A 13,258-nucleotide genomic window follows, 5' to 3' on the forward strand; every position below is an offset into this window, starting at 1 on the left:
ATGAGATGTAGACATCTCCCTGTCGAGAACCCAAGTCACAGAGCGGTAATCGTGAACACAGTTCTGCAAAAGTATGTACCTCCTCTTATGTAGTGGTTACTACAAGGGTCACAGAACTGAGCAGGCCTGGGGCAGTTTTATGAACGCAAGTATCTAGACCAACTCTATTAATTAGGATGTAGGCTGAGTTACTGGAGCAGAGACCCTGAATAACAACGTCTTTTGAGAGGAAAAGGTTTCTCTCCTACATAACAGCACAGACATAAGCAGTCCAGGATGGGTTTGGTGCATCAGTATAACAGGAGTCTAGACTCCTTTATCTCATTGCTCCAGCATCTTTAACATGTTGTCTTTATCCACATTCAAGCCAACCAAAAGGAAGAGGGGAAAGCAAGGATGTTCCATTTGCCTTTAGGACACACTGCTTCAACTCATGTCCTGTTGGCCAGAACTTACTCACATTTCCATTTCATCTACCTGGAAAGAAAGTCAGGAAGAGTAGTTCATTTTTTTTTTTTAATTTATTTGACAGAGATCACAAGTAGGCAGAGAGAGAGAGAGAGAGGAGAAGCAGGCTCCCCACTGAGTAGAGAGCCCTATGCGGGGCTTGATCCCAGCTCTCTGGAATCATTACCTGAGCCAAAGGCAGAGTCTTTAACCCACTGAGCCACCCAGGTGCCCCAAGAGTAGGTCATTTTTATGGGCAACCAAATGCCCAGCTGAAAATTGGGGGGTCTATAATGGTAGAAGAAGGAGAACATGGACTGGGGACAGCCCCAGCAACCAGTCACTGCCAAATACACTGACATTCTGTATCGAGCCTGGTATGTATGTCTCTGGCCTCCAGGAATCTGAACTTCTCAGCGGGGTGTCTGGCTAACAGCTAAGTTAATCTTCTAAGGGAAAGCATGCAAAATGATTTTTTCCTGTACAATCAGCAAGTAGGAAAGAGAGGGACACTATTTTGAAAGTTGGAAGAGTCTTGCAAAAACAGTTTTAGGGGTAAGACATAATTTGCAAGACCAGAAGATGCTCTTGGAGTAGCTCTTCCATCACAGTTTGACTAGAATTAGCATCTAGATAATCCTTCCCTGGTTCCTACCTAATTCTTACATAAAACAAAATATTGAGCCCATACAAATATCATCAATTAATTAATGACAAAGAAACCAAGAATATACAGTGGGGAAGGGACAGATTCTCCAATAAATAGTGTTGGGGAAACAGGATGGCTACATGCAAAAGAATGAAACTGGACCACTGTCTTAAACTATACACAAAAATTTACTCAGGATGGATTAAAGACTTGAATACAGGACCTGAAATGTAGGCCTACCTACATTGAACATCATATTCAATGGTGAAAGGCTACAAGCTTTTCCTATAAGATTAGGAGGTATAAACTTTCAGATATAAAGTTAATAAATCATGGGGATGTTATGTACAGCATGGTGACTATAGTTGGTGATGCTGTATTGCATCTTTGAAAGTTGCTAAGAGAGTAAGTCTTAAAACTTCTCATCAGAAGAAAAAGTTCTTTGTATGGTGACAAATGTTAATTAGGCTGTGGTGATCATTTTGCAATATATACAAATATCAAATCATCATGTTATATACCTAAAACTAATATAATGTTATATGTTAATTATACCTGTTTCTTTTTAAAGATTTTATTTTTTATTTATTTAATTTAGTATTTACTTATTTATTTGTCTCCTTTTTTTTTTTAAGATTTTATTTATTTGACAGACAGAGATCACAAGTAGGCAGAGATGCAGGCAGGGGGAGGGTGGTGAAGCAGGCTGCCCGCCAAGCAGAGAGCCCAATTTGGGCTCGATCCCAGGACCCTGAGATCATGACCTGAGCCCAAGGCAGAGGCTTTACCCACTGAGCCACCCAGGCACCCCTTATTTATTTATCTCTTAGAGAGACTAGTGAAAGAGAGAGAGTGAGCCTGACCAGGAGGGGCAGAGGGAGAGGGACAGAGAGAATCTTGAGCAGACTCTGTACTGAGCAGTGCCCAATGTGGGGATTGATCTCACAACCCCAAGATCATGACCTGAGCCAAAACCAAGAGTCAGACACCCAACCAACAGAGCCACCCAGGCATCCCAATTTTTTAAAATAAGAAAATTTAATTTAATTTTCAAAAGTTAAAGAATTGATATGTTACTGTGAGAAATCAGCAGCATCTGGTTGGCTTGGCTTTGCTGTTATTCTAGCATTGCTGTATAGTGGGAGATCACAGGCTCTGGGGTCGATTCTCTCTGTAGGAGTAATTCCTTCTGTGTCAGGAAGCCCCAAGAGCACCCTCAGGTTTGGTGATTCATCAGGACTCACAGAACTCAGAAAAGTGTTATACTCATGGTTATGGTTTGTATTACAGTGAAAGGATACAGATTAAAATCAGCAGAGGAAGAAGGCACATAGGATAGAGTCCAGGAGAGACCAGACACAAGCAACCTTCCCGATGTCCTCTCCCAGTAGAGTAGAATGGGCAGTACATAATCCTCTCGGCAATGGCATATGACAACATATATGAAGTATTCCCAACCATGAAAACTCACCTGGGCCCTAACATCCAGAGATTTTATCAGGGGTCAGTCACAGAGACGTGGAGTGCCCCAGTGATTAACCTTAACTACTCAGTCTCTAGTCCCCCAAATGCCCAAGGTCAGATTGACACACATGGTCCAGGGGTCTAGATGAACAAAAATGCACTCACCATGAATCATACTGTTAGCATGAAATATTGGTGTGGCCCAAGGCCACGGGTGAACAAAGTTGTTATTACCAAGCAGCATATTCCAAGAGCTTAGAGATTGTCTCCCAGGAGCCAGTCAAGGAATGTGAAGGGTTTGGATATCTCCGTCCCACCAAGTTTACATTCCTGCACAGCCTGTCTCCTGATTCATAGAGTATGGAGATTGGCTACACAAATTTGTTTTAAAATCAAAGGAGGTGTCTTGTGAAAAGCCTGGAGTACAGGTTTTTAGTTAGTTCCCTTCACTTAAGTTAGGGCTTCCCCTAGTTTAAGTGTCAGAGGTAAGATCGGGTAAGATCAGATCCTCGACATGTGTAAACTGCCTGTCACCACAGGCCTGACTGACTATGCCCTCAAGTGCCTACAGTAACAAAGAATAGCTTTCTCATTCCTTAAACACTTTTATTTTCTCATTCCTTAAACGCTTTTGTTTTCTCATTCCTTAAACCTTTTTTTTTTTTTTCAATTAGAATGGCATTACCTAAATGTCTAGCCATTCAGGGAGAGTCAGGGACTATAGAGACTATTGGAATAGTTTTTTAAAGATTTTATTTATTTATTTGAGAGAGAAGCACAAGTGGGGTGGGGGGAGGAGCAGAGGGAGAGGAAGAAGCAGACTCCCGCTGCTGAGCAGGTAGCCTGACATGGGGCTCAATCCCAGCACCCTGGGGCCATGACCTGAGTGAAGGCAGACGTTTAACTGACTGAACCATCTAGGCTCCCTTCATTAGAATACTTTTTGCTTTCCCTCAAAAAGTTGAAACTACCCTATGACCCAACAATTTCACCATTAGGGACTTACCCCAAAGATACAAATGTAGTGATCCAAAGGGGCACCTGCACCCCAATAGTTATAGCAGCAATGTCCACAATAACCAAACTATGGAAAGAATGTAGATGTCCATCAACAGATGAATGGATAAAGAAGATGTGACACACACACACACACATATATATACACACACATACATATACATACAATGGACTATTACTCAGCCATCAGAAAGAATGAAATCTTGCCATTCGCAATGATGTGGATGGATCTAGAGGGTATTATGCTGAGCAAAATAATTCAATCAGAGAAAAACAATTATCATATGATCTCACATGTAGAATTTAAGAAAAAAAAAAACAGGATCATAGAGAAGAGAGGAAAAAATAAAACAAAATGAAATGAGAGAGGGAGACAAACCATAAGAGATTCCTAATTATAGGAAACAAACTGAGGGTTGCTGGAGGGCAGGGGTGTGAGGGGATGGGGTAACTGGGTGATGGACATTAAGGAGGCACGTGATGTAATGAGTGCTGGGTGTTATATACAACTGATGAATCGCTGACCTCTACCTCTGAAACTAAATACATTATATATGAATTAATTGAAATTACAAAAAGAAAGAAGAAAAAAAAAAGAAAAATTAAGGAAAAATCAGGTTTCTATTGTTTTCTTTTTTTATACAAATGTCTCCCAGGATGTTTTTCACATTAAACTAAGTTATATACCAAAAAAGAAAGAAAGAAAGATTTTTCTTTAGAGTAGTTTTATTGTTTTAAAAATAACAGGATGTAATTGACTACAAAACAAAACAAGAAAACCCACCTGACATATATTTAGACTGAAATTTTTTTCTCATAGAACAAGAAATCTGGAGGAAGGTGATTGCTGAGGTAGATTCCGTGGCTCAGCAGTGTTGTTAGGCACCGGGCTCTTCCCTTTGTTCTGCTCTGCCATGCTTGGTGGGTCGGTCCCTTAGTCTTTAGACTTGTCATATCATGGTTACAAGGCAGTGACCGCAGTTGCCAGTGGCACAGCCCCAGCATAGAGCAGCCAGGGCAGAGAGGGATGGTTTCTCAAGTTCCTAGAAGTACGCAGCAGGTGTACCTGTCTCACAAGCCCATCCCCCAGCCACCCCCCCACCACACACCCCTGCACCCTACCCACTTTTCTTGATATCAAGGGCTCCCTGAATGAAATCTGGGTTTTGTTAGCAGGAAAGAAGAAAGAATATATACCTGCACCTTATAGCCCACCACAAGTAGTCTGTTTATAATGAAGTGGAAGTGATGAGTGGCTCCCTCCCCAATATGCCCAGAGCTTTCTCTCAAGCTTGAGCCTGCACTGGAATCCCTGGAGAACTGCTCCACTCCCAGAGTTTATGATTCTGTAGTTCTGGGGCAGAGCCCGAGACTTTGCATTCCCAGCAAGTTCCCAGGTGAGGCTGATGTTGCCGATCAGAACACAGTTTGAGAATCCCTGCTGTAGGCTTAGAGAAAAACCTGTTTAGGAACGTTAGCTGCCACAAGGGTTCTCAGCGGGCAGCGGTTTGCCTCCCAGGACAAGGGGACATTTTACAATGTCTGGAGATATTTTGGGTTGTCACACTGTAGAAGGTACTACTGGCATCTAGTGGGTCGAGGCCAAGGATGATGCTAGGCATTCTGCAATGCATGGTTCCGACTTCCGCAACAAAGAATTATCTGGCACCAAATGTCAATAGGACAGAGGTCAAGAAATCCTAGTTTAAAGTGATTTTGTGTTATCAGACCTAATAGGTTCAAAGTAAAATTTCTCCACAATTTTTCATTTGCAGAAGTGCTTTCTGAGTTACAATATTTTTATTTGGAAAGCATAGTCATCTTCAAAGAGATTTGCCTAGTGGTGGTATTGAGACTTTAATCTGTTTTCTTGTTTACTCAGGTTAGCTCTAACAGCAGCTTGAAATGGTAATGCAGATTTTTGTTCTTTTTAAATAAACGCTTTATTGATATAATTGACATACCATACAACTCACCCACTTAAAGTATACAATTCAGTGGCTTTTAGTGTACCTCCATCACCACAATCAATTTTAAAACATTTCATTACCCCCCAAAGAAACCCTTTACTTATCATCTGCCACCCCCCATCTCCTTCCCCACCTCCAGCCCTAAGCAACCAGGAATCCTCAATATTTGCCTCTTCTGGACATTACATAAAAGTGGAATCATAGAACACGTGGTCCTTTCTGAGTGACTTCTTTCACTTAGCATAATCCTTTCATGTTTCCTCTATGTCATAGCATGGATCAGCACTTCATTCCTTTTCGTGGCACAATCATGTTCCACTGTACAGATATTCCATGTTTTGCTTATCCTTTCATCAGTTGTTGGTCTTTGAGTTGTTTCCACCTTTTGGCTATTGTGAATAGTGCTACTATGAACATTCACATGCAAGCTTTTGTGTGGACAAATGTTTTCACTTCTCTAGAGTAGATGCCTAGGAGTGGAGCTGCTGGGTCCTACAGTCAGGCTTTTTCCAAAGAGGCTGCACTGTTTGACCAGAAGTGTTTGAGAGTTCCAATTTCTCTACATCTTTGCTAGCACTTGTTATTGTCTTCTTTTTTATTTTAGCCAGTCTGGTGGGTGGGAAGTAGTCTCTCACTGTAGCTTTGATTTATGTTTCCTTATCAGCTAATGATGTTGAACATTATTCACGTGCTTATTGGCAATAAGTCTGATTTATGTCAGAATCTGAGTTAGAGTCTTGAACAGAGACCTGCCTAGAATTGGCCTCCAATGTCCAGACTCGGAGCAAGGACCAGGAGTGGACTCAGTTATCAGAGACTGAAGTGGGTTATATCACTGTCCAAGGGTATAGACAAGAATTCGAAACTTAATGACTGAACTCCATGGAACAGGATTCAGAATTACAGGGATCAAAAGTCAAGTTGCGGGTGACTAAAGCTGGTGCTGTTTAGGGAGTTACCCTTAGTCCATTCCCCCACATGGGGGCCAGAAGTCCTGCAGATGGAAGGCAGGAAAGTACCTGCCTCTGGTGAAAGCAAGAGGAGAAAACCCAAGAAAGGTGCACAGTGAGAAAGCAACATAAATGTCCACTGTGCTCAGCTGAACCTCTATTTAAATTTACTTTTATAGAACCTATAATGAGAAACATCACCATCACAAAGCCAAGCTTCGCAGAGTCAAGGACTGTTTAAGTCACAAAATAGAACTACGAGATAAGAGAATTGAACAACTGGAAAATGAAATCAGAGGTCTGCAGCAGCAAATGGAAAAGGTGAGCAGAAAGGTGAAGAGCTCCCCAGTGTGCTGTGGCTCAGCTCATTCAAGAAAACCCACTCATGCTTTGACTCTCTTGTGGCCTCTTCATACCCTAGGTTCTCGTTTCCTTCCTTTGTACCTTCTTTTGATGTGAATAATTCTGCCAAAAAGTATGTAAGACTCATGGTGCTGGTAAACTGAATCAGACACTGAAAATATCCTACACTTCCAACTCTGGTCGGTGTCTTGTCTTCAAATGACAATGTCTGCTCTTAAATATCCATCAGCAGAGACTTCCAGACTGCCCTCCACAGCGCATTCCTACTTCACAGTGCCCTCATTTTGCCTCAAACTTCCATCAGTTTTGGGGACGCCTGGGTGGCTCAGTGGGTTAAGCCTCTGCCTTCGGCTCAGGTCATGATCTCAGGGTTCTGGAATCGAGCCCCGCATCGAGCCCCGCATAGAGCCCCTCATCGGGCTCTCTGCTCAGCAGGGAGCCTGCTTCCTCCTCTCTCTCTCTGCCTGCCTCTCTGCCTACTTGTGATCTCTATCTGTCAAATACATAAACAAAATCTTAAAAAAAAAAAAAAAAAAAAACTTCCATCAGTTTTAAATGGCAGGGAAAACTGGTGACCCCTATTTATCAGTCCCTGTGTAGTATCTGCAGGCTTTTTTTCTAAATATCTATGTCTTCATCTTTGTCCCGTTGCCCCTGTGACTTACTGGTAGGCAGGAGGAAAGTGAGACCAATGGCATGGAATCAACTGCAGAACGGTCTTGAGATCATTAAACTACATTAATTCAACTGACTAGGCCAATAATGCTTTCCCTTCTCGAGATGCCTAGCCCATCAGAATTTTGAAAACTCTGTGCTCACTCCTAAAATACTCATTTTTGTGTATGTGCCAAGGATCCCCAAAGGATTCATGTAATTTCAGTCATTTCATGGGCTATTATGGGATGGTTCAGAATTCTAGACTACACACGATGAAACATTTTTGGATTATAACAGATGGGTCACCAATGTTTAAAAAAAAAATTCCTCCTGATACTCCACACTGTAGTGAGAGAGGAAAATAGTTGGATTTTGCAGTATTTTTCTCTTTGGACACTAAACTGTCAAACTTTTAAAGACTCCGATCTAAGTTAGACTCACAACTAGGAAAAGCACATGAAAAGTACTACAGAAGTAAGGAGCAATCCTGGTTCATGGGCCCACTGGAAATAGCAGTCTACTTCTGCATTACCACTCTCTTGATAGCCTGCCTTCCACTCTTAGACTTATATGACAGAAACAGCCCCCTACTTCTTTCTTCCTGACTGTACTGGGTTGAATTGTGTCCACCACAAATTCGTGTCTATCCAGAACCTCAGAATGTGATCTAATTTGGAAATAAGGTCTTCACAGGTGTAATTAGTTAAAATGAGGTCATGGTGGATTAGGGTTGGCCCTAAATCCAATATGACTGGTGTGTTTATAAGAAGAACAGGCACGCGTAGACACATGCAGGGGCAGGAGGTCATGTGGCAATGCAGGCAGCTCTCAGAGGGATACAGCTATGTCAGGGAGCACCAGGGATTCTTTGTAAACTCCAGAAGCTAAGAGAGAGGCATGGAGCCCCCAGAAGGAACTAACCTAGCCAAGACTCCAATTTCAGACTTGTAGCCTCCACAAATGTGAGAAAACCAATTCCTGTTGTTTTAAGCCATCCAGTGTGTGGTAATTTGTTCCAACAGTATTGGGAAACTGATACATCTACCCAGAGAACCACAGATCTCCAGGAGAGATGGCAAATAAGCAGAGGCTAAGGAAGAGCAGTTGGTCCCTTTGCTCACTGCCATTGAAGGCTGCTGGGGGCTTTGGCCATAGGCAGATACAAAATCTAGACCTGCCACTTCATAGTACTGTGGCCTGGCACAAATCTCTGGGTATCATTTTCCTTGTCCATGAAATGGCGGAACTAATCCCCACCTCACGAGGCTTTTGTGCAGTTAAAATAGGAAATGCCCGAAGTGGCACCTAACACAGACAACTTTCCAGAGATGTTCTTTTCTTCTCTTTTGGTATAAGCTCTCTTAGAAACATGCTGATTGGTAGATGTACAGTTCACAAGAGAAATTGTTAATAGAATAGGAAATACTTAACCTAGAGAAGACTGGTATGAGATCTTTTAATGCCACAGTGCTACAAACCTAAAGGTCCTGATTTTACTTATTTTAGGGCCTGTGGATCAGAGCCACGAGCTTAAAAAAGCTGGGCTCACCTTCCAAGCACCAAGTCTCTAGAAAGTAATGCCACTTTTTTGGGATTTCATTCCTTCAGCCTTCTCTTTATACAGTGAGCCATTTGAGTCTCCTGACTGTTGTAAACATCCAAACCAGATTTCTCCAAATATTTTATCCTTTTATTAAAGCAGGCGTTCTGATTTTCTCGTTCAAAAAAAAAAAAAAAAATAGGGCACTTCCAAGGGTAGAATGTCAGTAGTCTGCCCCATCCGGTTTCCTTTCTAATCCAGTTGTAACCACAGAGTAGTGTTGGTGGGATTACTGCTTCTTTTCTCAATCCTTACCAGAAATGTATTTAAATAAGAGCAGACAAGACTGCTATTAGACATGAAAAGGTCCTGGCTGTGGAACTTAAAAATCTGGAATGGTTTGTTTCAGAACATAATGTAATATCCTCTCTTACCGTTCTTGAATAATAGATGGCATCTTTTCTGGATGATCTATATTAGTGCCTTATTTAAAAGAAAGAAATGAATTTGCCCCTCTTAACTCTATGATTCACCAGCTGCCAGCAGCTCATTATCCTTCTCCCATCCCCACTCACTCCCACCTTTGCCAGGTGGGGTGTCAACACAGAAGCGTGAAGGCACTTACCATTGACAGGGCATCAGTGAAGTGAGAAGGGCAATTCTACACTTTCGAGCTTCTAAACTCCTCACCCACTGTGATATTTATTAATAGCTACTGACTCTTTCAATACAAGAACATTAGTATTTTTTCACAAGATACACCCCTTTGTCATTTTAGCTATAACTTTGCTAGCTATTGCTTTCTGGGGAAATTGTTGGTAGAAAATGAGACATGGTGTCAATTAGAAGTCTTTTCAGCATGAGCACTGTAAGGATATTCTCTGTAGCCACCTTACCTGCTCCATGTGCCAAGGCTACTGAGATCCTGATGCTGGTTGCCAAGTGTGGGGGCTAAATTCGCATCTCCTCCGTTTGCCTTAAAAAGACTATTGCCACAATGCAGATGGAGATGTATTATATGGGAAAATGTCAAACTGAAGCTTTGGGGGATCCAGTTGCATTTGGTAGTGATTTGATACCTACAATGTTAGAATACACATGAAAGCCTTGGGACCTTCTTGGAAGTTGAGTGCTCAGATATTTTTAAATGTTAACCCAGGAGAATGATTAATTGTTCAAAAAGAATACAGGATCTAATATAACCAAAATAAACAGAAGAACTGTCCAGCTGACAATGTCAGCAAACAGGTAAAAACAGACGAGGGGACAAGAGAGGAAAAGTAAAGAAGGGAAATTTGGGGTCAACTTCATAATTCTTCCTCCTGCTGTGATAATGAAGGGCTTTATTTTCTCTAGAAAAAGGCATTCCAGGATGAGGTCATTGCTCAAAATAATATACTGCTCCTAGAGAAAAGGAAACTTCTGGAACAAGTCACAGAGCAAAAAGAATTGATCTACAACAATAAATTGTTAATATCTTCAGTCCAGAACAGGTAGGTGTGGTCCTGCCTGAGGAGCCAATGAACTCTGCAAGGATGTTTCTCCCTCAATGAAGAGATTGTTCCAGAGACTATCCTTTGAGTTTGCAGCCTGTCTTGTAATCATTGCTCTGCTGCCTGCTGTTTTCAGCAGTTCATGGAAATGTTATGAAATTAAAGAGAAAAAGATCATGAAGGAGATGGGTCAGCTACTCAGATGGGCTCTTGCACGTGGGCATTGCCTGACTGAGGACCTAGCTGTGCTTGTCCTGGCCTGTTGCTTCGTGTGTTGACACTCATTTTTGTCATCTGATACCTGTGGAATGAAGGTAGATCAAGAGAGGAACAGTCATACTAGTGCCTTAAATTCATGAAACCCTTAGGATACCAATTGTATTCATTTATAATGAGAAATAGTCCCAGCAGAGAAGAATTCACACATCAGTCAGCCCAAGCGCTCTCTCCTCTACTAGGAAACTCCAGTTACAATGAAAAACTTCCTTGGAGCACAGAATTAGGGCAAAGAGAATGGTTTGATCTTAATACATAGAGTCACCAGTAATAACTATAATGATTAATATTTTTTGAGCACTTATGATGTATAAGGCATTGTTCTAAGCTCTCTCTCTCTCACCAGTCCTCACACAAATCCCACAAGGGAGGCTCTGGGACTAGCCTTATTTTATGGGTGAGAAAGCCAAGGTCCAGGGACACTTGGGAACTCAGACAGCCTAGTCAGGGACAGAGCAGTGTAGGACCCTCAGTAGCTTGGCTGTAGAGACCATAGCACCGCAGTCTGTGGGGAGATATGCCCATTAGAACTCTCCTTTCTGCTGTTGTGGGCACACACTTCTCAGGGCAGGCCTGGAGAGTCTCTGACAATCTCTTACTCTCTGTGTCTCCCTTTTTGTATACTCTGTATAAGCCATTGCCCTTCTCAAACTATGTCATTGATTCTGACATTCCCAACACAACTGACTTATTACCCATGCCTTAACATTAATGATGTTCCCATCTTGCCCTCCTAAAGACACACTCTGGCCATCTGGATTGGACTTGTATGTTTTCCTTGGAATAAGTTTCTTCTACAGGATGCTTCTTTCTTTCACAGATGAGTAAACTGAGGCTCAGATTTGGTAATTTGCCAAAGGTCACACAGCTAGTACGTGACAGAACCCAAACTCAAACACAAATCTCTGATTAACACTATTGTACCACCTTGTGTCCCAGATAAACCATGGCTCAGGGGCGCCTGGGTGGCTCACTGGGCTAAAGCCTCTGCCTTCGGCTCAGGTCATGATCCCAGGGTCCTGGGATCGAGACCCCGAATCAGGCTCTCTGCTTGGCAGGGAACCTGCTTCCTCCTCTCTCTCTGCCTGCCTCTCTGCCTACTTGTGATCTCTCTCAAATAAATAAAATCTTTAAAAAGAAAAAAAAAAAAAAAAAAAAAAAACATGGCCCAGGAGAGTGAGTCTTATAGAGTGGGTAGGAACTCAGGCTTAGACATCTAAAAGAGCCAGATTGGCATCTCAGCTCTATGACTTTCTGGGTTTTGGTCCTTAAAACAAGTTGCTTTTCTCTGGGCTTCAGTTTCCTCATCTGTAAAATAGGCTTTATAACAATATCCATTTCATGGAGTTGTTGCAAGATCAGATGACACAATGCATGAGCAGGTTTAAGTGTTTACTCTGTGGGTAAGGCACGGTGCTGAAGTACATGGTCGTTATTTGGTAAATGGTTGCTGCTGCTGCGGCTACTGCCACTTCTACTACTGCCACTGCTGCTATTTCTACTGCTGTTGCTGCTGCTACTGCCACTACTACTGCTATTACTACTGTTGTTGCTGCTACTACTATTACTACCACTCTTGCTGCCACTGCTACTATTACTACTGCTGTTGCTGCTACTACTGCTGTTGCTACTAGTATTACTACCACTGTTGCTGCTACTACTGCTGCTGCTACTACTATTTCTACTGCTGTTGCTGCTACTACCGCCGCTGCTACTACTATTACTACTGCTGTTGCTGCTACTATTGCTACTACTATTACTACTGCTGTTGCTACTACTATTGCTGCTGCTACTACTGCCACTGCTATGACTATTACTACTACTGTTGCTGCTACTACCGCTGCTGCTATGACTATTACTATGGTTATTACTACTATTGCTACTGCTACTGTTACTGCTACTACACCTACTACTATTATTACTGCTGCTGTGACTGCTATGACTGCTGCTATTACTACTGCTCCGAATATTACTGTTACTACAGCTGCTGCTAATACTGCTACTATTACCATTACTACAGCTGCTACTATTACTACTGTTATGACTACTGCTGCTAGTACCACTACTACTGCTGCTGCTACTACTGCTGCTGCTGCTAACACTGCTGCTATCACTATTACTATTGCAGCTGCTGTTACTACTGCTGCTGCTGCTACTATTAGTGCTGCTGCTACTGCTGCTATTACTACTGCTATTTCTGCTGTTGCTACTGCTGGTACTGGTGCTACTATCACTATTACTGTTGCTATGGTTACGACTACTACTGCAACTACTATTACAAAAGTATGGGATGGCTATATGAGATCAGAACCATACACAGGCTGTGTAACTACAAAATTTGAAGGGATGCAGACTCTCTTATTTCAGTCCCACCCCTAAATGGGATCATATCCTTCATCAAGTTTCTCAAGACTAGAATTGTGCCTTTCCTT

At 42.2% G+C, this 13,258-nt stretch overlaps 1 protein-coding gene across 1 annotated transcript in view; it reads left to right on the forward strand.

Moving 5' to 3' along the window:
• Positions 1 to 13,258, forward strand: part of CCDC30 (coiled-coil domain containing 30) — a 63,837-nt gene that overhangs the window by 43,830 nt on the left and 6,749 nt on the right. The window contains 2 exon segments of the mRNA XM_059138504.1: positions 6,677 to 6,818; positions 10,414 to 10,550. Of these exon segments, the coding sequence (XP_058994487.1) occupies positions 6,677 to 6,818; positions 10,414 to 10,550 (279 nt within the window).

This window comes from Mustela lutreola, chromosome 10 (genome assembly GCF_030435805.1).
Source record: "Mustela lutreola isolate mMusLut2 chromosome 10, mMusLut2.pri, whole genome shotgun sequence".
In the NCBI taxonomy this organism is placed as follows: domain Eukaryota; kingdom Metazoa; phylum Chordata; class Mammalia; order Carnivora; family Mustelidae; genus Mustela; species Mustela lutreola.